We start from the raw sequence: 27,536 nt of genomic DNA on the forward strand, positions 1-27,536 counted from the left end.
TCCTTTGTACATTAGAGTGTAAGCTCATTTGCTGGCATAGTGAACGAATCACTTTAATTGTCTAATTTAATTGGCTTCAGTACTTTGTATCACTGCCTGCAGCAACCAAAATCATAAGTAAGTCAAAAAGTGTCTTTTTGCGCGTTGTTGCTGAAGAGATTGCTTCAGCCAGACAGCCAGGCACTTAGCAATTGCAGAATATTTGGTAATCATAGTTTTCATATTTCCTCAGTACAGGAACAAGTATTTCAGAAGTTTTTGTCATTTTTCTGACATCACTTTCTGAATGACTGGCGCACTTTTTCATTTTCCACTTTCCTTGCAGGTAACAGATCAGATTGTGGCTCCGATCCACGACTCTCCCAAGCCGCCTCCGCAGAGAATTACTCTCACTCTCCCAGTTATCAATGCAGCTAAGACTGTGGTGTTTGTTGCCACTGGAGAGAGCAAAGCCACTGTCCTGAAAGTAAGTTGTTTGAACTCTTCTACTACTCTTTCCTTCTTAAAGTACTTACCTGGTGCATGGCCTAGATGCAGCTTTATAAGTAGTAGAAAAATAAGCTCTGTTGTTGCATGGTGAGTTACTTTTATCAAAAATTTTCATTAGCTGCCATGTTCTCCACAGCTTTTGCCTCCCCTTTGTAGCATGCTTCATATTCATTTGCTACCTTTTTCCTGGCATATTTCCTATCATGCTGCACACTGATAAGATAATCCATCTGCTCACTCTAATCAATGCTCTTGAGAGTGTGTTTCCTATCCGTAATTGTGCACTGAAGGGAGCCTGCTCACCTTTTTCCCATATTAAAATTTGAGGGCTCTGCTAAAAGTAATGCAAAAGTTGGCATAACTTTTTTTTATTAACTTACATAGGTTGTGCAAATTTCAAATGTTGGTAGACTAACTGTTCCTCTATAGCAGTGGTCTCCAAACTGTAGCCGGCTGCAGCCTTTTGCTTGCCTTTATGGGGCACTTTTCCTCCCAATGATATGAGCCACTGTTCCTCCCACTTGTATCAGTGATGGGACACTATTCCACCCACTGACCTCAACAGTGTGGAATAATTCCAGCCATTGACACTAATGAATGGGACACTATTCCTCCCAGTAGTATCATTGATGGGGCACAATTCCTCCCACTGACAACAACAATGGGGCACTATTCCTCCCACTAACACAAACAACGGGGCACTATTCTTCCACTGATACCAGTGATGGGGCACTATTCCTCACATTGACATCTACAGTGGTTCATAATTCCTGCCACTGACACCAATGATGGGGCACTATTCTTCCACTGATACCAGTGATGGGGCACTATTCCTCACATTGACATCTACAGTGGTTCATAATTCCTGCCACTGACACTAATTATGGGGCACTAATCCTTCCAATAGTCTCATTGATGGAGCGCTATTCCTCCCACTGACATCAACAATGGTGCACTATTTCTCCCACTAGTATCATTGATGGGGCACTATTCCTCCCACTGACATCAACAATGGTGCACTATTCCTCCCACTGACATCAACAATGGGGCATAATTCCTGCCACTGACACTAATTATGGGGCACTATTTCTCCCACTAGTATCAATGATTGGGCACTATTCCTTCTACTGACACTACAATGGGACACCATTCTTTAACTGATGCCAATGGTGGGCACTATTCCTCCCACTAATACCAATGATGGGGCACTCCTACTGAACACCAAGCCTGAGGTCATGTTTATTCTCATGGATGCTAGGCCCGGGACATTTTCTACCCCCACTGGCCACAATCTGGCCCCCGTAACTTCTGAAGGATAGTAACCTGGCCCTTTGTTTGAAAAGTTTGGAGTCCCTGCGCTATAGTAACTACTCTTCTTCCTTTTTTTTTTTTTTTTCATTGCAGATAAATAATGGATTCCAAGCAGAAGCAATGTGTTCTCTTTTGAGTAGGGGTCTCCAAACTTTGTAAACAACTTTATTGTCTTTCAGACTTTAGAGGGGCCAGACTGTAGCCAGCGGCAGTGGACATTTTCCTTGAATCAGTGGTAGTAAACATTGCCACATTTGGTATATGGGACAGGAATTGTGCCCCATAATTGGTATCATTTGCATGAAGAGTGCCCCATCATTGACGTCGGTGGGAGGACTAGTGCCCCATAATTGCTGTCAGTGAGAGGAATACTGTTCCATTGTTGGTATCAGTGGGAGATGTGGTGGTCCATTGATGTCATTTGGCAGAATGGTGTCTTGTGTCAGTGAGAGGAATAGTGTTCCAAGGGCCGGATAAAGGCAAGCAAAGGGCCGCATCTTGCCCTCGGGCTGCAGTTTGGAGACCACTGCTCTTGAGGAAGGAGGGGTGCCATCCACAGAAGGCTACAGAATGTTTATGGAAATGACACCATTGAAGCTTCTTCATCCATCTGTGCACATTGCTTCTGTCAATGGTGTCAACTCCATAAAAATTCTGTAGCCTTCTATGGATGACGGACAATTGTACCCCTCCTTCGTCAAGAACTCAATGACGGCACATTGCTTCTGTTTGGAATGCTTTATTTTCCTGCAATGAAAAAAAGAATTACTATAGAGGAAGTGTTACTCCACCAATATGTGGAGTTTGAATGACCTATGTAAGTTAACCACTTGCCCTCCAGGAGATTTACCCCCCTCTATGACCAGGCAATTTTTTTGCTATACCGCGCGGTGGTACTTCAACGGACAACTGCATGGTCATGCAGCACCGTACACAAATAGAATTTATATCTTTTTTTTTTTTCCACACAAATAGAGCTTTCTTTTGGTGGTATTTGATCACCACCGGGTTTTTTTTTTTTTTTGCGCTATAAATCAAAAAACACTGAAAATGTTTTTAAAATATTTTTTACTTTTTGCTATAAAACACATCCAATAAAAAAATTATTCATAAATTTAGGCCAAAATGTATTCTGTACATGTCTTTGGTAAATAAAAAAATCCCAATAAGTGTATATTAACTGGTTTGCATGATAGTTACAGCGTCTACAAATGGCGGTGTGTATATATACTGAAATTTGTATTTATTTTTTTTTATACTGGTAATGGGGGTGATCAGTGATTTATAGCAGGACTGTGATTGTACGGAGGGAAATATGAGACTCGCTAACACTGGGTGGGCACTAACTAACTGCCACTGACCTCTCCAGTGACATGAATATAGTGATCAGTGCTAATAAAAAGCACTGACACTGTACAAATGACACTGAGGCAATCAAAGGGTTAATTGTGTGTTAGAGGGTTTCATTAGTGTGTACTTTGTTGTGTTTTACTAGTGGATGAGCTGGCTTTTATCTCCCTGCTTTGCAGAGAGCGCAGAGAGATCAAAACCAACACGTCCCGGCTAACAGGAGAGAGATCTGTGATGTTTGCACTCACAGATCCCTCTCCTGTCTGCTGCCTTGCCAATCACCGATCCCCAGCCATGAATCACAGGCCGGGACCCGGTGACTGACACCTACAGGAGCCAATGACAGCGCGGTTCGGACAGCATGCATGCCCGCTATCGGGAAATGTAAAAACACGTGTATATATATATATGTGATTTTGCACAGAGCGGCTGCCCTGTAGCAGTAAAACTGCTACAGGGCAGTTGGCAAGTGGTTAATAAAAATGTTATGTCCTGTTGCTATAAAATTAAAAAAAAAAATTACAATCCTCTTTTACTCCGTAGTATTTGAATGTGGTTCTTTTGGCAGTTCAGAAGTTCCTGTTTGAACCTGTCAGAGATATATCCCTTTGTACTAGCTAGGTGAGTGTCACAGTGGGGGGCGGGGCTTTATCCTGGAAGGAACCCTTTTAGGTATTGCACAATGGCAAGGTGGTATTGCATCCCACAACTTCTTTTCTTCCCAAAGTAGTATGTACCTTCTACCCTAATCTGGAAATGTTTCTCCCATCCCTCTGTATCACTTCATCAAAAGGAAATTTATTTCTATGAATCAGATGTGGAAGGCTGTGCAAGTCTATCCCTTAGCCACTGTTTCTTTCAGGAAGACTGATACCCTTTTTGTTCTCCCAGATGGACCCAGAAAGGGCATATATGTCCTCATCAGGAAATTGTGATACCAGGATTTATGCAGCTGCAGCCACAATCCTAGTATCAAAATTTGCAGCCGGCGATGGGCTTTTCTTTAGAAGTGATCAAAGCGGCACTACAGTTCCCCCCCCCCCCCCAGACAACCCCCCCCCCCCCCCCCCTTCTGCCACCCACCAGTGTTCGGTTTGATCAGATGCTTTTGAGGGCAGAGGAGAGATATGAGGTCTAATAGACCCCAGATCTCTTCGAAAAGAGTACCTGTCACTGCGCATGCTATCACAAGGGGTGTTCTTCTCTTGTGATAGCAATAAAGTTGATTCCAAAAAAATTAGAGGCAATATAAATAAATAAAATTAAAAAATTTGAAGCGCCCCTATTTCCCTGCAACGTAGGTCCCGTAGAAATATGTAAGCTGATCACATCACATGTGAGATATAGTGGTGAATGTCAGAGTGAGAGCAATAATTCTAGCACCTGACCTCCAGTTTAACTCTAAACTGGTAACCTGTAAAGGCTTTTAAAGCATTGCCTATTGATAATTTAATGTATTGTAGTTTACCGCAATTCCACAGGTGTATGCATTTTAAAGCATGACATATTCATTATCTATTTACTTGGTGTAACATCGTCTTTTAATTTGACCAAAAAAATGGGATATTCTATTCGGTTTGTGTGCACTATAGTACATTAACCAATTCAAATCCGGCCACTTTCACCCCCCTTCCTGTCCAGGCCAATTTTCAGCTTTCAGTGCTATCACACTTTGAATGACAATTGTACGGTCATGCAACACTGTACCCATATGTATTTTTTAGCATTTTTTTTGAGACAGATAAAACTTTATTTTGGTGGTATTTATTCACCACTGGGATTTTTATTTTTTGCTATATAAATGAAAAAGTCCAAAAATTTTGAAAAAAAAGTGTTTTTCTTATAAAATTTTGCAAATAATCTTTCTTCATAAATCTTGGCCAAAATGTATTCAGCTATCTTTTTAGTAAAAACAAAAATATACCAAATTCGTTTATAACCAAAAGTATAATTTTTCTAATTTTTTTTAAAAATGTTTATTTTATTTCTTTGTATTATTTATGTTTTTGTTTTTTTTTTAACATACTGTCACCCTAGCAGTACAGTGTCACCATAGTGACACTGTACTACTTGTGGGGGATGAAGATATTTTTTTTTTCTTTTTTTACACTGGATGCTTTTACACCCATAAAGGCTGTAAAAGCAATACTTTCTCCTTCTCTCTGGCTGCATTCTTGATGCCATTGAGAACTACTGTGTGAGCTGTGATTGGTCACAGCTTGTCACATGGTACAAGGCTGTTGTGAATAGCCTTGTACCATGTGACTTCTGTGATCATTCACAGATTTTACACGTAAGCAATGCTGTCAGGAAGTGACATCTTGTTTACTACTATTCATGTGATCACTGATTGGCCAAAAAAAAGCCTCCCCACCCCCACAGTTCTGTTTTCGGCCCCATGCATTCTGAATTTTCGGTTTCGGCACCAGAATGTTCATTTCGGTGCACCACTAGCAGTAATGTGTATATTTACACAATGCACAAGTGTGATTTAACCCTTAGGGGGGGGTAAATAGGATTTGTTGTTTTTTTAGTTAGAGGCTTGTTAGAAGCCTGGGATGAGTCAGCCTGGGAGTGAGGTAGTGAGTTCAGGCTGGGAGGCTCTGTAGATCGGGGGCTTCTGGAGCCCTTCCACCCTTCCACAGGCTTCTGGCGCTTTCTGGAAGAGGGGCAGGGGAGGGGGCCCAGATTTGCACATTTGTTGGAACGTGGCCTATCTCCAGGCAGGTGGTCAGGCATGGTGGCCAAAGGCAACCCTCAAATGTGACAGAGCCTGTGCAGCAAGGGGAGTCGGGTGGATGAAGGACTGAAGAAGGTACTGAAGAGTGGAGCCTGGGAGGGGGAGAGGGCCTACCTACCGGCTGGTGGTTGGAATGAAGGATTTCCACTGTGCTAAGTCTCCTATGGAAAACAATCCTATCAGCAATGAAGGAGCCAGGCTAATATAAGGCCTGAAAGCAGCTACAACCCACCAAGCTAACCAGGCAGGACAGAGTACTTCTACACCTCCTGGGCCAAGATAAAGGGAGAGGGCGGCCAGGTGCAAGACCCAACTAGTTCTAATCCGGGACTACTTAAGTGGCAGATTCTGGAATCCCTTGCCCAGGGATACCGTCAGTGCAGCCGGGTGAAGGGATTTATCTGGGGTCTGAGGAGGTACATCAAGGGGACTTCAGTGCTCCTTAAAGAGACAGTGTTATTTTTTTTGTACAGTATACAGTTTGCTAAGTAGTTTGTCCTCGAGTTTGCAGTTCCTCGGGCATATACGCCTAGACCCCATCCAAGTTGTTAACCCCTCAATAAAAACAACAAAGAAAATCTCAGACTGTTTTACCGACTCTGTGTGTGAAGATGCCGTGCAGAGCTTAGGGGGGACCCTATCAAACTTGGCGGCTCCTGCAGGGGTAGCACTACACAAGAATTCCCAACTCTTCTCAAAGTCTGTCTGTTAGTTTTCCATACTCAGGATTATGCAGAAACAAATCGCTCACGCCCTTATACCCCAGCCACTGTAGTCAGCACTACAGAAGTAGATGAGAGGTTGCAGACTGCAGAGAATGAAGTGCAGTAGTTTCATTCACCTAGAGGCACAGGGAAAGTCCTAATTAATCTGACTAGAAGGGGTCATGAGAACTTTAACTATAATCCAGATTAAGCTGATTTAAGTGGCCTGGAGTGACTTTAGCGCACTCGGTGTTTCCGGGATTATGTTAGTAGATCATTGTTGGCAATTTTCCCTGCTGTCCGAATCGCCAGCTCTGTAATGTGTTGTATCGCACTAAAACAAGTCCTGGATGTGGAATTTTTGGTTCATTGATTTTAAAGTCAAATAGAATCCTTCACTTGCAAGTGTCTCAGAAGCCTGTGTCCCCGGTTGTGCGCTGTGCCCGGCAGTTCCTATGTTACAATGTGTCTTGTAATGACGTAGAACTGGTGAAGGAACCCATAACAGGACATAGACATTGGAAGATCTTTGTGCACGCTGGGGATCTTAGCGTTGTGGGCAGCATGGAAAGGAAGTATTGGTTGCTTTGCAGACCTCCCTCCCTCCCTCCCTCCCTCCTGATGGGACTGTCTGCTGGTGTGAAGTTTGAATACCTGTGTGTCTCTGGTTACTAAATGTAGATTTCCCCACCCTGTGTCATTATGCAGGATGGGGGGATTGTCCCCTGAGTGTATATATCTTGTATCTGTGTTCAAATAAAGTAGCCTACCTCTGGTTTACTTCAAATCTGGTGTTGTCTGGATCTTGGGGCAACAATAGCCAGATTCACTGGTCTCGTGTTCCAGAGCCTGAGAAGCAGCTTCTTGACGGAGATACCCAGTCTTGGGTGTCTGGGGTCTGTTATACTGCACAAGAATTCCCAACTCTTCTCAAAGTCTGTCTGCTGGATAAACTAAAAAATGTTTGAAGATTTTGCTTTCCTTTGAATCACTTAATGAATATTTAGTTATATAAGCACTGTTTCTGAGAACTGCTGTACATCTGTGTTGCATGGAGTCAACCAACTTCTGGCACCTGTGAACAGGTATTCCAGCCCAGGATGATTGGACTACATTCCACAGTTCTTCTCTATTTCTTGGTTTTGCCTCAGAAACTGCATTTTTGATGTCACCCCACAGGTTTTCTATTAAGATCCGGGGATTGGGCTGGCCACTCCATAACGTCAATCTTGTTGGTCTGGAACCAAGATGTTACACGTTTTCTGGTGTGTTTGGGGTCGTTGTCTTGTTGGAACACCCATTTCAAGGGCATTTCCCCTTCAGCATAAGGCAGCATGACCTCTTCAAGTATTCTGATGTATTCAAACTGATCCATGATCCCTGGTATGCAATAAATAGGCCCAACACCGTAGTATGAGAAACATCCCCATATCATGATGCTTGCGCAACCATGCTTCACTGTCTTCACAGTGTACTGTGGCTTGAATTCAGTGTTTAGGGGTCGTCTGACAAACTGTCTCCGGCCACTAGACCCAAAAAGAACAATCTTACTTTCATCAGTCCACAAAATGTTGCGCCATTTCTCTTTAGGCCAGTCAATGTGCTCTTTGGCAAATTGTAACCTTTCAACAGTGGATCTTTGCGGGGGCTTCTTGCAGATATCTTGGCTTCACATAGGCGTCTTCTAATTGTAACAGTACTCACAGGTAACTTTACACCTTCTTTGATCTTCCTGGAGCTGATTGTTGGCTGAGTCCTTGCCATTTTGGCTATTCTTCTATCCGTTTGAATGGTAGTTTTTCGCTTTCTTCCACGTCTTTCAGGTTTTGGTTGCCATTTTAAAGCATTTGCGATCATTTTAGCTGAGCAGCCTATCATTTTCTGCACTTTATATGTTTTCCTCTCTCCAATCAACTTTTTAATCAAAGTACACTGTTCTTATGAACAATGTCTGGAACGACCCATTTTCTTCAGAATTTCAGAGAGAAATGCACTGTAACTAGCATGTACAACATTTGCTGCCTTCCTTCCTTAAATAAGGGCAATAATTGCCACCTGTTTTTCAAAAAATGAATGACCTCACTAATAGAACTCCACACTGCTATTATTTTGAACATGCCCCTTTCAATTAGTGATTCAATTACACAGAATCAGCAGCATGCATGTCATGACTGTTGGGTCTGTTGGATTTCTATTACTCTACTACACCTGCTAGTAAATTATTTGCCATGTAGAAATATCATTTCCACCAAAAACAGTGATTGATTAGGTTAGTGATGTCTGACTGCTTTTATTTTGAACACAACTGTGTGTTTATATGTGTGTGTGTGTGTGTGTATATATATATATATATATATATATATATATATATATATATATATATATATGTTTGTGTTTTGTTTTTTTTTTTTCTTCTTTTAATTAAACATTACCATTTGTACTGATGTAGGCTACTGCAATCTGAGCAATAGGCTAAGAAATAGTTTATAAATTATGGGGCATAAATGGGAGGTTGGGCAGCACATGATAATATGATAGTTCTCAGTCCTGCCCAGATCTGCTGAGATAAGCCTGCTAAATCTAATTGCTTTGGACTTGGGGGGGAAACTCAGGTTGAAAGTAAATGGTCTGCACTTTTTTAGCTTTCGTATTTGCTCAATAGGATTTGTGGTTCACTATTTGACTTCACAGTTGACCTTTGCTTGTGTCTCTTAGCGTATCCTTCAGGAAGAAGAGTCTGATCCATTGCCGGCTGCACGTGTCTCCCCAGTAAATGGCAAGCTCCTTTGGTTTCTTGATGAGCCTGCTGCTCGGGATCTAACTTGCCCGGTGGAGAAACACTCTGTTTTGTAGTACTGCACTTAGAGCTCCATAATCCGGAGCGGGTTTAGAACCAGAGTCCGGATCTCCCCACACTTCATCCCTGGTGCTGCCAGGGCCACAGGCAGAAGCAGAGAGCCGGACAGAGCAGAGCTACAGGTCAAAGTCAAGCCAAGACAAGTAAAGGTCAGCCAGTGTCACACAATACAAAAACTACAAGCAGTGACTGTACTCAGCATATTGATGGACATGGGTGCAGTGACTTCCTGGACCAAAGAGTTAAAGCCACGGATGCATAGACTAAACCACCAAAGCCACAGATAAAAATGGGATGAGCACCAAAAAAGAGGACCACAGAAGTAGTATGTAGCCAGAGATGATGCCACAGGACCATCAACAGAGCCTCAGACTTTTCCTCAACCAGAAGACCACATCATGAGCAGAACATGTAGCTTGAAGATCTGCCCTGCATCCTCACCATCCATATTCTTGACTCTGCCCACTGTACCCTTAACGATCTGTCCCCCTCTCACATCTGCCTCCCGCTAGGATCTGCTCCTTACTGCCCGAGGAGCCACAGCTTCCAAAAGATTTGCACATTCAAAACAAGATCACATGGCTACACAGAAAATAAAATGCCAATTTGTTCACTTTGTGTGTTTTGTTGTTAAATTGCAACTGTATAATATACAGAAAGCTGTCTAAAATGTAGAGAACCCATTGCAGTCGATCAATTTTAATTTTTTGGCCTTGTCCACAAGGGCATCAAATTTTTTATTTTTTTTTTTTAACTTCCTAAATCCTGGCATAGGCCAGGATCACATCACAACAAGCCCCCTGTGCCCTGCATGGGCAGACACCCAGCTGGTCTCTACCCCACCACGTGTGCATGCGCAGCATCTCACAAACTGCCTGCTAGGATGTGTAGCATAGCCATCCCAGGAGCTGTTTAGGAGGTGTGGAACATGTGCACTTGGAGTCTCTAGGAGTCCTCTGACTTGTCTGCGCAAGTGCAGGAGATCTGATTCATGTGCACACATGCCACAGGCTTCTCTGCCAGGTCCCATGTATTTGACAGAGCTTCACGGCATGTCTACGCATTTGCTGGATCTGAATTCTCAATATGAAGTTTGTCAAGCTCATAATAGTACCACCATGTGCTCTGTCTCAAGCTAGCTGAGATGATGTGGCACATCCTAAAGAAAACTAGGACATGCCAGATCACGATTCCTAGAAATGTCAATAAACTGAACCAATTTGGTAAGAAGCATTGCCATAAAATTCCTTCTAAGGCTCCATGCACACGGGACGTTTTAATAATGCTGGTAACGTTAACTGTGTGAAGTCACGTTAAAAACGTGAGTTTTTCAGCGTTTTTGCATTAGCGTTTTGCCGCGTTTTTTCACGTTTGCCTTTTTTTAGTGTTGTGGTTTTTTTTTTTTTTTTTTTTTTTTTACCAGGAAAAAAATTTTTTTGCTCAAAAAAAGTCCAAAAACACCGGTTTGTCGCAATTTATCGCGTTCGGCCACGTTTTTAAGCATTAGAGCGTTTTACAGCTAAAAAAAACTCTAGAAATCCACTAGTCCTGGGTTTTTTTTCCAGCCAAAAAACGTTCCTGCCAAATAAACGTTGATTACAGTGTATGCGTACATGGACACATAGGATAACATTCTGAAGGGTTTACTAGCTGTAGAAAAAAACGCTAAAAGCCAAAAATAGCCACTGTAAAAACGTCCCGTGTGCATGAGGACTCAATGTATCTGTTCCATCAGCAACTGCAAAATCCATTTAGTGGAAGTCACTTCTCCTGACAGAGGACCTGCTGGTTACTACATACAAAGGTTAACATGTCCTCTGTAGTCGGTGTGACTTCATTACTAAAGCTGGCCGTGGATGGATCGAAGTTCAGCAGAGACCGGACAAATTTTGATCCATCTATGGCCCTTCCCATTCATGCTGGGCTTCTCACGAATGGGCTTGTTGGGAAATCTTTGTTCGATCAGTGCTACAGCCAATCAGCATTGTTCTAGGATTAGAAAACTTTGTTTAAATGGGAAATCTTTCACTAGCACCTTTTTATTTTTATGAACAAAGCTGGCCAGACACTGTACAATCAGAATGTACTATTTCCATAAATCATCTTTTAGAATTCCGAAAACAATGTAATATGCAGGCAAAACTAAACAATCCAAAACTTAATAAGTAATTCCATATTTAACCCATTCGTGACTAAGGGTAAAATGAATGTTAACGCCTGAACACGATTTTACAGCTTTGACATGTGTTAGTAAAATTGTACATGTTATCGCAACTACTTTGTGCATCCAGGTGGGGGGTTTTTTATGACAAATTGGGCTGTCTTTTGGTGGTCCGTGGTAGAAGATATCTCTTTTTTTTTTTTATTATTATTAAAGGAAAACTAGCCCAAAGTAGTAAAAAACAAAAAACAATATTTTTTTTTACATTTAGCTGTATATGTCTTGCTACTGCCATAACCTACCACCAAAGAACCATCCAAAATACATTTTCCTGCTCCTGACGATTGCAGCGATGCCACATATAGTGTGCACTTTGCTTTTTTTTATCCTACCTAAAACACTGACACTGATAATTTAAACTTTTTTTTTTTTAATTCTGCCCAAATTTATTGACCCTGACCTTTGACCCTAACACTAACCCTGGCACTGACATTGATCTAGTTTATTTTTTTCTTGCTTTATTTTTTATTAATATTTATTTTACACACACTTTTTTTTATTTTCGCTCTGAATTCCAGAGAGAAAGTAAACAAATGTGTGCATAAAATAAACACACGGGTGGGCTGCACAGTGACTGATCCCTGTGATAACCAATCAGAGTTTATCGCAGTGATCAGGTGACCCAGAACTGGGAGTCCCGGGCCCTGATGGCTACGGGACCAGGGGCTACCAGTGACAGCCCGGTCTTTGTGAGAGATATATGCGGCCCCACAGAAAAAAGCCCAGTTCTGTGAGGCTGCATATATGGTTATGGCCGGCGGGAAGGGGTTAAGTGATGCACTTCAGGCTCTTTATGAAGTGAAAATACACAACAAACTACTTTGAAAAACACCAGACTACAGGTGATCTTGTTTCCCCATTCATCTCCTTGTCCTCTGTGTAACATGCACCCCTGACAGTTGTGTCCTCTTTCCTTAACCACTTCCATCCCGGGCACTTTCACCCCCTTCCCGCCCACTCCAATTTTCAGTGCTGTCACACTTTGAATGAATATTGCTTGGTCATGCAAGAATGTACCCAAATGGCATTTTTATAATATTTTTTTCACACAAATAGAGCTTTCTTGTGGTGGTATTTAATCACCACTGGGCTTTTTTTTTTTTTTTGATAAACAAAAATAAACAAATTTTGAAAAAAATGCATTTTTCTTTCTTTCTTTCTGTTATAAAATTTTGCAAATAAATAATCTTTCTTCATAAATTTAGGTCAAACTGTATATTGCTACATTTCTTTGGTGAAAATAAATCCAAATCTGTGTATATTATTTAGTCTGTAGGGAAGTTACGCAATAGAGTCCACAAACGTGAAAATCGATCAATCCTACTGACTGTCCATCTCATTTGTTGAGGACTGAAAATGTCAGGATAGTACAAATACCCCCAAACAATCCTTTTTTGGAACGTAGACCGTCCAAGGTATTTAGTAAGAGGCATGGCGAGTTTTTAATTTTTTTTTTTTTCAGTGTGTTTTTTTGTTTTGTTTTGTTTTTTTAAACATACTGTCACTATTGAAGTACAGAATCATCATATAACTGGTGCTGTGGTGATCAAGGACACTGACTGGTAACAGTATGTAAAAAAAAAAAAAAAAAAAAAAGTTACAATTTTTCAAATTTTTTCTTATTACATTTTTTACAATTTTTTTTTTTTTTTTTTTAAATACTGATTGTGACCAGAGCAATACAGTGTTACCATAGTAACACTGTACTACTCTGGGGAGGTGATCAGTATTTTGTTTTTAACACACTATGATTGCTTATAACAGTGATAATCCATTCAGTTCATAGTATTGTGTTTAGCTCTCATTGTACAGATGTGATCACAGAGATCAACACAATAATACACAATGAATGCCTGTGAAAGGAAGCCATTCATTGTGTACAATTGCCATGTGATCTGCTGCGATTGGTCACAGCTATCACATGGTACTGGCAGCGGCCCGGTACACTGATCTGTTATCTGCTGTGCCCACAATTATTCTCAGTGACTTCAACATCCCTGTTAACCCTAACACTCCTGCTACTTCTAAACTTCTCAGTCTAACCTGTTTGTTTGACCTGATGCAATGGATACATGCTTCTACTCACTTCTACTGATGGGAACACCCTTGATCTTGTTTTGTCCTATCTATACACTCCGTGCAACCTCTCCAATCATCTTTTTCCTCTCTCCCTGTCTTCCACCTCCTCTCTCTCGAACCGCCTAACAGTTACCTGTAAAAACCTTTGCCACCTTAACCCTTTTCTTCTCTACTCTGCTACTGATCACCTCTCTGACAAAATCTCACCCCTGTCCTGCCCCAACCTAGCCACTTCTGTCTACAACAGTTCAATGTCATCCTCCCTAGACCTACTCGCCCCCATCACTACACATACAATCAGGCCCATCTCCTACAACCCTGGCAAATAAACAACACCAGAAGTTTTAAAAAACCGTAACCGCACTCTGTCGTAAGACTTCAACCAATATAAATCTGCCATCCAAAAATACAATTCCTTCCTCCACACTGCCAAGCAGACCTTTGTTATCACTCTCATTAGCAACTTTTCATCTCATCAACTCTTCTCTACCTTCAACTCTCTACTTCATCCTCCACTCCCACCACCCACTAACTCACTCACTGCCCATCAGATCGCCAATCACTTCAAAAATGCACAGAGATCTCCCCCACTTAGCACTCCATGTCCATATACTGTATGCAATCATTAATTCCCGTATTCAACCCCGCTACTATAGACAAGGTTGCTAAACTTTATTCTAATGCCCTCCTAACCTCCTGTCCTCTGGACTATGTTCCCTTGCAAATACTGCGGTCACCCTCTGGCTCTATCCTACAATCTCTAACTCACATCTTTCTTCTCTCCTTCTCTTCTGGCACCTTCCCTAACTCTCGAAAACAGGGGTCTTCAAACTTTCTAAACCTAGGGACAGTTTATTGTCCTTCAGACTTTCAGGGGGCCAAACGGTGGCCATTGGGAGTAGAAATTGTCCCGGCATCAGTGGGAGTAAACAACTTACCTTTGGTATGAAGGGTTGGAATAGTGCCCCTTCATTGGTGTAAGTGGGAGGAATAGAGCCCGATTGTTGGTGTCAGCGGGAGGAATAGTGCTCCATCATTGGTGGCAGTTTGAGGAATAGTGTCCTATTGTTGGTGTAAGTGGCAGGAATGGTACCCCATCATTGGTGTCAGTGGGAGAATAGTGTCCTATTATTGGTGTCAGTGGAGGGAAATAGTGCCTCATCAACGATGTCAGTGGTAGGAACAGTGCCCCATCATTGGTGTCAGTGGGAGGAAAAGTGCCCCATCCTTGGTGTCAATGGAAGAAATAGTACCTCATTGTTGACGTCAGCAGCAGTAATTATGCCCCATTGTTAGTGAGAAGAAAGGAATAGTGTCTTGTATCAGTGGGAGGAAAAGTGCCCCGAGGGCCGGATAAACGCAACCAAAGGGCCACATCTGGCCCCGGGGCCGCTGTTTGGAGACCACTGCTCTAAAACATGCACTAGTCACCCCCATACTTAAAAATCCCTCAATGGACCACACCAATCTTAACAACCTATACCCCATCTCTTTGCTCCCCTTTTCCTCCAAACTTCTTGAATATCTAGTCTACAACCAACTGAGTGACCATCTCACTGAAAACAATCCTCTTGATCCCCTTTAGCCTCGTCTTCGCCCTCAACACTGCACAGAAACTGCTCTTCTTAAACACACACGATTTACTAACAGCTAAACCCAACAGACACCATTCTATAATCCTACTCCTGGACCTCTTTGCTGCCTTTGACATGGTGGACCACCCCCTCCTCCTCAAAAAACTCCACCCCTATGGTCCCTGTAACTGTACTCTTTGCTGGTTCTCATCCTACTTGTCCAACCGCTCCTTCACTTTCTTTTACAATTTTAATTCCTCCTCTCATCTTCCTTTCTTTGTCAGGATCCCTCAATGTTCTTTTCTTGGACCCCTCCTATTCTCAATCTAAACCTCCTCCCTGGGCCAGCTGATATCTTCCCATGGCTTCCAATATCATTTTTACGCTGATGGCACCCAAATCTATTTCTATACCACTCAGCTCACTCCATCAGTCTCCACACACATCACTAATTTACTAACAGACCTATCAGTCTGGATGTCGCACCACTTCCTCAAACTCAAGCTATCCAAAACTGAGCTCATAACATTTCCTCCCCCATGGGCCCCTTTCCCTTTAAAATTGATGGCACAACGATCAACCCGTCCCCCCATTCCAGGGTGATAACCCTATACTTTAAACTCTTCTATCGGCGCATATCCAATCACTGTCCAAAGCTTGCGGCCTCAACCTATGCAAAATCTCCAAAAATACACCCCTTTCTAACCAATGACACCTCAAAGCTTCCTGGTCATCTCTCACTTTGACAACTTCAACTCCCTCCTCATTGGAATACCTTTACATAGGCTATCCCCCCTCTAGTCCATCATGAATGCTGCTGATAGTGATGGGCCGAACACCCCCCTGTTCGGTTCACGGTCGAATATTCGAACACAATGAAAGTTTGATCGCGAACTTTGAACAGAGGAGACAATTCACTGAGCGGTATCTTACCACATCTGAGTATATGGTAAGATACTGCATAGCTACTAAAAACATTATTGTTTCAGCTGTCAGCAGGATTCCCTGCTGGGTGCTAAGGATTCCCTGCTGACTGCTGAATGTAAAGAGAACTACCAGCATGGCCCGCAATTAAAAAATGTAAAAGAAAAATGTGTGGGGTCCCACCCATTCATATACCAAGCAGATCAGGAAAGGGGGGGGGACGAGCGAGTGCCCCCCTCCCCTGAACTATACCAGGCCACATGCCCTCAACATTGGCGGGATGCTTTGAAGCAGGGGGCCCCCCCCCCAAAGCACCTTGTCTCCATGTTGATGGGGACAAGGGTCTCTTCCCTGCAGCCGTGGTTGTGGGGGTCTGCAGGGGGTGACATCAGAATCTGGAAGCCATCTTTAACAAGGGGGCCCCAAATCCGGGCTCCCCATGTGAATGAGTATGGGGTACATGGTACCGCTACCCATTCACAAAAAAAAACTGCAGTGGAAAAATGACAGGAGACAGTCTTTGACAAGACCTTTATTAAAAACAAAGGTTCCCCCTTATATCAGTAAGCCCCCCCCAATACCTAACTGTATTCACTCTGCAGAAGGTGGTCTGTGGTCCACCAGAGTCCCCCCATCCCGTAGTTCTCCCTTAAATCAGTGACCTCAGAGTTCCCCTTTACATCAGAGTCTGCAGGATTCCCCCTTACAGTGTGGACCATGATGTAAAGGGGAGCTCTGATGTAAAGAGGACACTGCAGACTCTGATTTAAGGGGGGATCTGGTGGCCAGAGACCACCTTACACCAGAGTCTGCAGCATTCTCCCTTACATCATGGTTCGCAGCATGCCCTTTGCATCAGGGTCTGCTGAGTTCCCCCTTGTACTGTAAGGGGGAACTCTGTGGACACTTGTTTATGGAAGAGGACCTTACATCAGAGTTCCCTTTTACGTTACAGACGGTTTGCAGAATTCCCCTTTAAATGAGGGCCCGCAGGGTTCCCCCTTACACTGTTGTAAAGGGGAATTCTGTGGACTCTGATGTAAGGGAGAACTTTGTGGACTGTGATGTAAAGGGAAACTCCTTGGAGTCTGATGTTAAAGTGGTTGTAAAGGCTGAAGGTTTTTTACATTCATGCATTCTGTGCATGAATGTAAAAAACCTTCTGTGTGCAGCAGCTCCCCCAGCCCCAATACTTACCTGAGCCCCATCATCATCCAGTGATGTAAATGACAGCCTCGGCTGTTCCGGGTCTCTGCCTCCTCATTGGCTGAGATAGCAATCAGGAGCTGTTGGCTCCTGCTGCTGTCAATCACAGCCAGTCAGCCAATGAGGAGAGAGAGGGAGCGGAGCCAAGCCTCGGCTCCATGTGTGAATGGACTCATGGAGCAGCGGGTGCCCCCATAGCAAGCTGTTTGCTTTACACCAGAGTCTGCAGCATTCCCCCTTACATCAGAGTTCTCCTTTACATCAGGGTCCACAGAGTTCTTCCTTGCACTGTACAGGGGAACACTGCTGACTCTGATGTAAGGGAGAACTCTGTGCTGCGTTATTTTATCCCAACCTAAATATATTATTTGCCTTTTGGTATACTTTAACCACTTCCTGTCCGGCACACGTATATAAACAGCTGGACAGGAGCAGTGCAGGGACGGGTGGTCGGTTATAAACATCCTCCCGCTTCCCTGCCTGTGCGGGCTCCCGGGGAGTGCGCTGCACCACGATCCGGTGCCTGCTGTGTCCTCCGGACACCGATCATTGTAGGGGAACTCTGTGTGAGGTCCCGATCATGTAATCACTGATTGGCCAATCAGTGATCACATGAATAGCAGTAAACAAGTTGTCACTTGCTGACATCATTGCTTACTACGTGTGAAATCTGTACACAACGGAACACTGATCGCTGTATGGGACCTCTGTGTGAGGTCCCTATCATGTGATCACCAATTGGCCAATCAGTGATAACATGAATAGTAGTAAGCAAGATGTCACTTCCTGACATCATTGCTGCTGCTGCTACTATTAGTGAAATCTGTGAATGATCACAGAGGTCACATGGTACAAGACTATTCACAACAGCCTTGTACCATGTGACAAGCTGTGACCGATCACAGCTCACACAGTATTTCTCAGCGGCTGCAAGAATGCAGCCAGAGAGAAGAAATGATTGCTTTTACAGCCTTTATGGGAGTAAAAGCAATCAGTATAAAAAAAAAAAAATCTTCATCACCCCCCACAAGCAGTACAGTGTCACTATGGTGATACTGTACTGCTAGCAGGGGCGGACTGACAACTCATGGGGCCCCCGGGCAATAGAGGATCATGGGGCCCCTGTGTCCTTGCCCAAACTCAAAAAAGCCTATGAAAAAGGTACCAGGGGCATCTACTGATCCCGGGCCCTCGGGCAGTGCCCGAGTTTCCAAATGGTCAGTCCTCCCCTGACTGCTAGGGTAACAGTATGTAAAAAAAACCCCATAAATAATAATATAAAAATGTAAAAAATTTTTTTGAAAAATTATCATTTTTGGTTATAAATTTGGGTTATTTTTTTTTTTTACTAAAAAGAGAGCTGAATACATTTTGGTCATGATTTATGAAGAAAGATTATTTATTTGCAAAATGTTATAAGAAAAACACTTTTTTTTTTTTAACTGTTTGGACATTTTCATTTATATAGCAAAAAAATAAAAATCCCAGTGGTGAATAAATACCACAAAAATAAAGTTTTATCTGTCTCAAAAAAATACCAAAAAATTCATATGGGTACTGTGTTGCATGATCGCGCAATTGTCATTCAAAGTGTGATAGCGTTGAAAGCTGAAAATTGTCCTGGACAGGAAGGAGGTGAACGTGTCCGGACTGGAAGTGGTTAAACATATTGGTAATAGCACAGGCTACACGTTTGTAGCTTAAATATTGATACTGTTTTCCAGAGAAAACTGACATTTTATGTACTTTTTTGAAGTGCCAGTAAGAAAAATTCTTGTTCCCTTAGTACATTCCAGTTTGTCAGTATAATTTTTTTTTTAATCAGTATAAAAACCAGTTGGTGCTGTCAGTAAATGTTTGGGGTGCTGTCAGGAAATGTTTGGGTTCCTGTCAGGCAATGTTTGGGTTCCTGTTAGTAAATGTTTGGGGTCCTGTCAGTAAATCTTTGGGTTCCTGTCAGGAAATGTTTGGGGTCCTGTCAGTAAATCTTTGGGTTCCTGTCAGGAAATGTTTGGGGTCCTGTCAGTAAATGTTTGGGGTCCTGTCAGTAAACTGGGTTCCTGTCAGTAAATGTTTGGGGTCCTGTCAGTAAATGGGGTCCTGTCAGTAAATGTTTGGGGTCCTGTCAGTAAATCTTTGGGTTCCTGTCAGGAAATGTTTGGGGTCCTGTCAGTAAATGTTTGGGGTGCTGTCAGGAAATGTTTGGGTTCCTGTCAGTAAATGGGGTCCTGTCAGTAAATGGGGTCCTGTCAGTAAATGTTTGGGTTCCTGTCAGTAAATGTTTGGGGTCCTGTCAGTAAATGGGGTCCTGTCAGTAAATGTTTGGGTTCCTGTCAGTATATGTTTGGGGTCCTGTCAGTAAATGTTTGGGGTCCTGTCAGTAAATGGAGTCCTGTCAGGAAATGTTTGGGGTCCTGTCAGGAAATGTTTGGGGTCCTGTCGGTAAAATGTAACTTCAGGAGGCTGGCAGACTGTATTGGATGGATGTGATACTTCGGTCACTACATGGTTCATCTTCTGTTCATTGTATATTGACCCGGAAAGCCTGGACCATTTTTATAGAGTGGTATGCAGATCCAGGGGCGGACTGACCATTTGGAAACTCAGGCACTGCCCGAGGGCCCGGGGTCAGTAGTGGGCCCCATGAGATGCCCCTGGTACCTTTTTCATAGACTTTTTTGAGTTTGGGCAAAGACACAGGGGCCCCATGATCCTCTATTGCCTGGGGGCCCCATGAGTTGTCAGTCCGCCCCTGTGCAGAACTAAACTCCCAAGAGGAGGAGTGGTGGATTCAGATGCATGTCTAGATCTACAAAAGGGAATTGTACAATCAGATTGTATAGTGTATGGCCTGCTTTACCCACGTGTCACATCCTGACCAATGGGAAGCTGTGAGAGGGGATGTAAGCGTGTGATCAGTGAATGGGGCCGTTCATGTCCCCCTCCTCCCCCTCCTCCTCCCACACACTGGATGCTTCGCTGCTACAACGTGTATTACGGCTTTGAGTTGGCAGTGGGCCCATCCCTTTAAGAGTTCTCCCAAATGACAGCACACTTCTCCTTTAAACTTGGAAGTCGGCGGAGAAATATTGGCCGGCTTAAAGGGAGCGCTTCTCTAGCCGCCAATCGCAGTGATCTGGCGCCGCTGGCACCGCCTCTCCTTTAATCCTCCGCTCCGGCCGGGCATTTGTAGTCGGAGGACAGAAAGTGACCGGAGTGGCTGCGATGTTCCGGAGGTGCTGGGAGTGTGTGCGGTGGCTGTGGCTGCTGTCCGCCCTACTGTCCGGGCTCAGTGCCGCCTACTTCCCCGAGGAACGGTACAACCCCGAGTCCCCGCTTCGGCCACCCACCGTCCTCATCTCCCTGCTGGCCAGGAACGCCGAGGGGTCCCTGCCGGAGGTGCTGGGGGCTCTGGACCGGCTCCGATACCCCAAGGACAGGATCGCACTGTGGTGAGGACAGGCTGGGGGTCCTGACAGGAGGATGGGACAGATCTATGGGCCGGGAGGAGAGGGGACACCTGAGAGCAGATATGGGGTGGGGTGTAGGGGACACCTGTGGTCCAGCAGGAGACATAGGGAACAAAGGTGACAGCTGTGGTCCAGCAGGGGATGGGGACATAGGGGACAGCTGTGGTCCAGCAGGGGATGGGGACATAGGGGACCGCTGTGGTCCAGCAGGGAACATAGGGGACAAAGCAGACAGCTGTGATCTAGCAGGGGACATAGGGAGCAGCTGTGGTTCAGCAGGGGACGGGGACAACTGTAGTTAAGCAGGGGACGGGGAAATAGGGGACAGCTGTGGTCCAGCAGAGAATGGGGACATAGGGCACAGCTGTGGTCCAGCAGGGGACGGGGACAGCTGTGGTCCAGCAGGGGACAGGGACATAGGGCACAGCTGTGGTCCAGCAGGGGACAGGGACATAGGGGACAGCTGTGGTCCAGCAGGGGACAGGGACATAGGGCACAGCTGTGGTCCAGCAGGGGACAGGGACATAGGGGACAGCTGTGGTCCAGCAGGGGACATAGGGGACAAAGCGGACAGCTGTGATTGGGGACAGCTGTGGTTCAGCAGAGGACATAGGGGACAGCTGTAGTCCAGCAGGGGACGGGAACATAGGGGACTGCTGTGGTCCAGCAGGGGCTGATCATTGGTGATCTGGTAGGGGGTAGGTGTTCTATATGGTCCAGAAGGGGATAAGGGGCAAAGATGTCTCCTAGCTCCATGTCTATTATCTGCCCATAGAGAACACCTATGCCCCCACCCTCTACCAGGCCAACAATGATCTCTGTGAGACCATACCCTGCCAATTCATAGCTGTCCCCTCTGCCCCCATCCCCTGCTTCACTACAGGTGCCACCTACACCCCCATCCAATATCTAACCCAGATTTCTCCTGTTCTCCCATCCCATATCTGACCACAGAGAACATCTATGATCTCACCCCCTACCAGACCACCAGCGATCCCTGTGGAATTACCCCCTGCCAACTCACAGATGATCCCTAGGCACCTAATGCACATCTGATTCCAAATGCCCCCATCCCATATCTGATCACAGAAGACTTCTATGCCCCCGCCCCATCACCTACTGGACCACAGAGAACATCTATGGCCTTGCCCAATACCAGACCACCAGTGATCCATATGGCCCTATTCCCTACCAAACTACACAGGACCCCTATGCCCCCATCACATATCTGTTCCCAAATGTCCACTATGCCCCCATCTTATGTCTGAGACCGGATGTCCCCTGCCTAACCACAGAGGACATCTATGACTCCATACCGTTCTGCACTACAGAAGACATCTTTGTCCCACATTATGTACTTGACCATGGAGAACACCTATGACCTCTGCCCCATACCAAATCACCTATGACCTATCCCCTGCTATAACACAGATGATCTGTATGTCCCGATCCCATATCTGACATCAACTGTCCCCTATACCCCCATCCCCTATCTGACTACAGATGTCCCCTATGCTCCCATCCCATATCTAATATCAAATGTCCCCTATGCTTCCATCTCTTATCTGACCACAGATGACATTTATGCTTTCTTCCCCTTCCAGACCACAGAAAACATCTTTGCCCCTCATCACCCACTGGACCTCAGGGAACATCTATGACCTCGCCCCATGCCAGACCAACAATGATCCATACATATGGCCCCCATCCCCTGCCAAACCACAGAGGACCCCTATGCCTCCATCATATATCTGACCCCAGATGTCCCCTATGTCCCATCCCCTTCTGGACTACAGAAGACAACTTTGTCCCCCATTACCTACTTGACCACAGAGAACACCAATGACCTCTGTCCTGTACCAGACCACCAATGATTCCTATGGACCATCCCCTTCCAAACCACAGATAATCCCTATGCATTCATTCCGTATTTGACCCAATATGTCCCCTATGTCCACATCCCCTGCCCAACCACAGAGAGCATAGATGGTCAGGGCTTTCCGAGTCAGTCATAATAAACAGAAGATAAAATCATTTAGTAACAAAAGTATCAAATCTATCCAGTACAGTGTTGCCAGACTCCTGCAGGTACATTTTACTGACCGGACTCCAAAAATTCACTGGCAGCACCATTTTTTTTTTATATTGACAAAACTCATGAAATTTACTAACAGAACCAGAATTTTGTTTTACTGGCACTTCAAAAAAGTACATAAAATGATAGTTTTCTCTGCAAAACAGTGAAAATAACAATATTTCAGCTACAAACATGTAGTTGTGCTATTAACAATGTGTTTAGGTATAACAAAAGGCAAAAAACATTTTTCTCCATTCACATGAAGGTCGGGGTAAAATTACCCAACGCAGAGACCCCCCTTACATCAAAGTCTGAAGTACTCCCCTCTACAGTGCAAGGAAGAACACTGCGGACCCTAGTGTAAAGAGGACTCTGAGGACTCTGATGTAAGGGGGAATGCTGCAGACTCTGGTGTACAGAAAAAGTCAATGTAAGGGGGTCTCGGGTCACTAGAGTCCCCCCCCTTATGTCTATGGTGATAGGGAAATGGGTGTCATTTGTGGTCTGACAGGGGACAAGGTCATAGATGTCATTTGTGGTCTTGCATGGAAGGATGGATGGGGGTTCATAAGTATCACATCAGTGGTCAGATAGGGGTGAGAGTCATAAATGTCACATTGGTGATCAGATAAAGGTGAGGTCATAGGTGTCGCATCGGTGGTCAGATAGGTGTGAGAGTCATAAATGTCGCATCAGTGGTCAGATAGGGGTGAGGGTCATAGGTGTTGCATCGGTGGTCAGATAGGGGTTGTTTCAGTAGTCAGATAGGGGTGAGAGTCATAGGTGTCACATCGGTAGTCAGATGGGGGTGTGGGTCATAGGTGTCATATCGCTAGTCAGATAGGGGTGAGAGTCATCGGTGTTGTATCGGTAGTCAGATAGGGGTGAGAGTCATCGGTGTTGTATCGGTAGTCAGATAGGGGTGAGGGTCATAGGTGTCACACCGGTAGTCAGATAGGGGTGAGGGTCATAGGTGTCGTATCAATAGTCAAATAGGGGTGAAGGTCATAGGTGTCACATCGATAGTCAGATAGGGGTGAAGGTCATAGGTGTCACATTGGTGGCCAGATAAGGGTGAGAGTCAGAGGTATCGTATCGGTAGTCAGATAGGGGTGAGAGTCATAGTTGTCCTATCGGTAGTCAAATAGGGGTGAAGGTCATAGATGTCACATGGGTAGTCAGATAGGGGTGAGGATCATAGGTGTATCGGTAGTCACATAGGGGTGAGAATCATAGGTTTCGTATCGGTAGTTAGATAGGGATGAGGGTCTTAGGTGTCACATCATTAGTCAGATAGGGGTGAGGGTCATAGGTGTCGCATCGGTGGTCAGATAGGTGTGAGAGTCATAAATGTCGCATCGGTAGTCAGATAGGGGTGAGGGTCATAGGTGTTGCATTGGTGGTCAGATAGGGGTTGTATCAGTGGTCAGACAGGGGTGAGAGTCATAGGTGTCACATCGATAGTCAGGGGTGAAGGTCATAGGTGTCACATCGGTAGTGAGATAGGGGTGAGAGTCATAGATGTCGTATCGCTAGTCAGATAGGGGTGAGGGTCATAGGTGTCACGTTGGTAGTCAGATAGGGGTGAAGGTCATAGGTGTCACATCGGTAGTGAGATAGGGGTGAGGGTCATAGGTGTCGTATCGGTAGTCAGATAGGAGTGAAGGTCATAGGTGTCACATCGGTAGTCAGATAGGGGTGAGGGTCATAGGTGTCGTATCAATAGTCAAATAGGGGTGAAGGTCATAGGTGTCACATCGATAGTCAGATAGGGGTGAAGGTCATAGGTGTCACATTGGTGGCCAGATAGGGGTGAGAGTCAGAGGTATCGTATCGGTAGTCAGATAGGGGTGAGAGTCATAGGTGTCCTATCGGTAGTCAAATAGGGGTGAAGGTCATAGATGTCACATGGGTAGTCAGATAGGGGTGAGGATCATAGGTGTATCGGTAGTCACATAGGGGTGAGAATCATAGGTTTCGTATCGGTAGTTAGATAGGGATGAGGGTCTTAGGTGTCACATCATTAGTCAGATAGGGGTGAGGGTCATAGGTGTCGCATCGGTGGTCAGATAGGTGTGAGAGTCATAAATGTCGCATCGGTAGTCAGATAGGGGTGAGGGTCATAGGTGTTGCATTGGTGGTCAGATAGGGGTTGTATCAGTGGTCAGACAGGGGTGAGAGTCATAGGTGTCACATCGGTAGTCAGGGGTGAAGGTCATAGGTGTCACATCGGTAGTGAGATAGGGGTGAGAGTCATAGATGTCGTATCGCTAGTCAGATAGGGGTGAGGGTCATAGGTGTCACGTTGGTAGTCAGATAGGGGTGAAGGTCATAGGTGTCACATTGGTAGTGAGATAGGGGTGAGGGTCATAGGTGTCGTATCGGTAGTCAGATAGGAGTGAAGGTCATAGGTGTCACATCGGTAGTCAGATAGGGGTGAGAGTCATAGATGTCGTATCGCTAGCCAGATAGGGGTGAGGGTCATAGGTGTCGTATCGGTAGTCAGATAGGAGTGAAGGTCATAGGTGTCACATCGGTAGTGAGATAGGGGTGAGGGTCATAGGTGTCGTATCGGTAGTCAGATAGGAGTGAAGGTCATAGGTGTCACATCGGTAGTCAGATAGGGGTGAGAGTCATAGATGTCGTATCGCTAGCCAGATAGGGGTGAGGGTCATAGGTGTCACGTTGGTAGTCAGATAGGGGTGAAGGTCATAGGTGTCACATCGGTAGTGAGATAGGGGTGAGGGTCATGGGTGTCATATTGGTAGTCAGGGTGAGGGTCATAGGTGTCGTATCGGTAGTCAGATAGGAGTGAAGGTCATAGGTGTCACATCGGTAGTCAGATAGGGGTGAGAGTCATAGGTGTCACATTGGTAGTCAGATAGGGATGAAGGTCATAGGTGTCACATCGGTAGTCAGTTAGGGGTGAGAGTCATAGGTGTCGTATTAGTAGTCAAGTAGGGGTGGGTATCAACTTCTTTCATGGTTGGTTTTGGACACATCCTTGGTTGCAGTGAGATGAGAGCTTTCACTCTACTGGAGAAAGTTGTGCTGTATCAAGCAGAATGCCAGTCATGGTTGGGTAGGACACATCCTTGGTTAGGGCAAGGTGGAAGCATTACCTCTAGTGGAGAAAGCTGTGCTATGTCACCCAATAGGAAGTTCTCTGACAGGATCACACGAGTTTACAATTCAGGTTTGTTGGGACCCCAGGGAGTCTGCTTAAATATTTACAATAATCAGAGTTTTGCCGTGTTCTATCCTCTGGGTAGTGTGTAGGATGGAGAAGTAACACGTGTCTCTGCAGCTTTATAGAATGAATTGATTATTCCCCTACTCAGGCCCCTTGTCCCACACAGGGGAGTGCTACAGAACACTGTTTTATATATCTGGGTGTGTGTATATAGAATTCATTTTGAAGTTGTCACAAATAAAGTATTTGCAGAACATTGCACAGTGTACACGAGATTTGCATGACCAGTATAGTTGGTGTTCTCTGGTGTCATTTTCCGGTACAGATGTCTACTTGTTCCTTACAGTGAGGCAGTATTGACTGATCTTATGGAAGCCATATCTATATGGTAAGTCCAATAAGTAACGATTCTGTTATACTTGTTGGAGGTCCCTGATGTCATGATCTCCCCACTGTGGTTGCCTGCTTGGTTTCTGGCGGATGTGGATTTCTGGGTGTTCCCAGTCATACGGTTGTATGGTTACACTTGGGGGTTTATGTACTAAAGCTGGAGAGTGCAAAATCTGGCCCACTTCTGCATAGAAACCAATCAGCTTCCAGGTTTTGTTGCCAAAACTTAACTGAACGAGCTGAGGTTAGAAGCAGATTGGTTTCTATGCAGAAGTGAGCCTGATTGTGCACTCTGCAGTTTTAGTAAATAAACCCCACTGTCTTCGTGTGTCCCGATCCCTACTCCATAGAAGCCATGGTTTCCATACACTGCATTTATGATGGATAAAAAGCCCACAACAGCCATATGCAGTTTGGAATAAATGGCCCTATAATCTTAGGCTATATTTGTACTATACATCAGGGGTTGTGGAACTGCATCTGGCCACAGGGGTGAAAAGTGATGATTTGCATAGCCCCTCCCACTTTCTTGCAATAATAAGGGATAATCCCTCTATATTTGGAAAATGTGATGGAATGAGACATGGGAATACTTTCTGCTTTTTAAGAAGGCTCTAAACTGATTTGGTTGGAAGGCTTTTTGTTTGCTTTAGTCCCTTTTTTGCCATAACCTGTATGGTTCTACTGTCTCATAATGTGAAATAAATGAAGATTGGATTAGAGCAGTGGTTTTCAAACTGCCGTCTTGGGGCTGGATGCGGCCCTTTGCTTTCCCTTATCTGGCCCTTAGGACTCTTATTCCTCCCACTGACCCCAACAAAGAGGCATAATTCCTCCCACTGACCCCAACAAAGAGGCATAATTCCTCCCACTGACCCCAACAAAGAAGCATAATTCCTCCCACTGACCCCAACAAAGAAGCATAATTCCTCCCACTGACCCCAACAAAGA

The 27,536-nt window shown here is 44.7% G+C and overlaps 2 protein-coding genes across 4 annotated transcripts in view; both read left to right on the top strand.

The window, feature by feature from the left end:
• PGLS (6-phosphogluconolactonase) overlaps positions 1-10,064 on the top strand; it is a 36,497-nt gene extending 26,433 nt beyond the window's left edge. For all 3 annotated transcript variants that reach the window (XM_089651761.1, XM_089651760.1, XM_089651762.1), the window contains exons 5-6: positions 326-466; positions 9,310-10,064. In XM_089651761.1, the coding sequence (XP_089507887.1) occupies positions 326-466; positions 9,310-9,447 (279 nt within the window). In that variant the 3' untranslated portion in view covers positions 9,448-10,064. The remainder of the gene's footprint in view (positions 1-325; positions 467-9,309) is intronic.
• A 10,537-nt stretch (positions 10,065-20,601) lies between these two features.
• The window catches only part of COLGALT1 (collagen beta(1-O)galactosyltransferase 1), an 82,317-nt gene continuing 75,382 nt past the window's right edge, over positions 20,602-27,536 (top strand). The window contains exon 1 of the mRNA XM_089651763.1: positions 20,602-20,907. Coding sequence (XP_089507889.1) covers positions 20,681-20,907 — 227 coding nt within the window. The 5' untranslated portion in view covers positions 20,602-20,680. The remainder of the gene's footprint in view (positions 20,908-27,536) is intronic.

This window comes from Staurois parvus, unplaced genomic scaffold (assembly GCF_062004578.1).
Source record: "Staurois parvus isolate SC_StPar_1 unplaced genomic scaffold, SC_StPar_1.0 ptg000662l, whole genome shotgun sequence".
In the NCBI taxonomy this organism is placed as follows: domain Eukaryota; kingdom Metazoa; phylum Chordata; class Amphibia; order Anura; family Ranidae; genus Staurois; species Staurois parvus.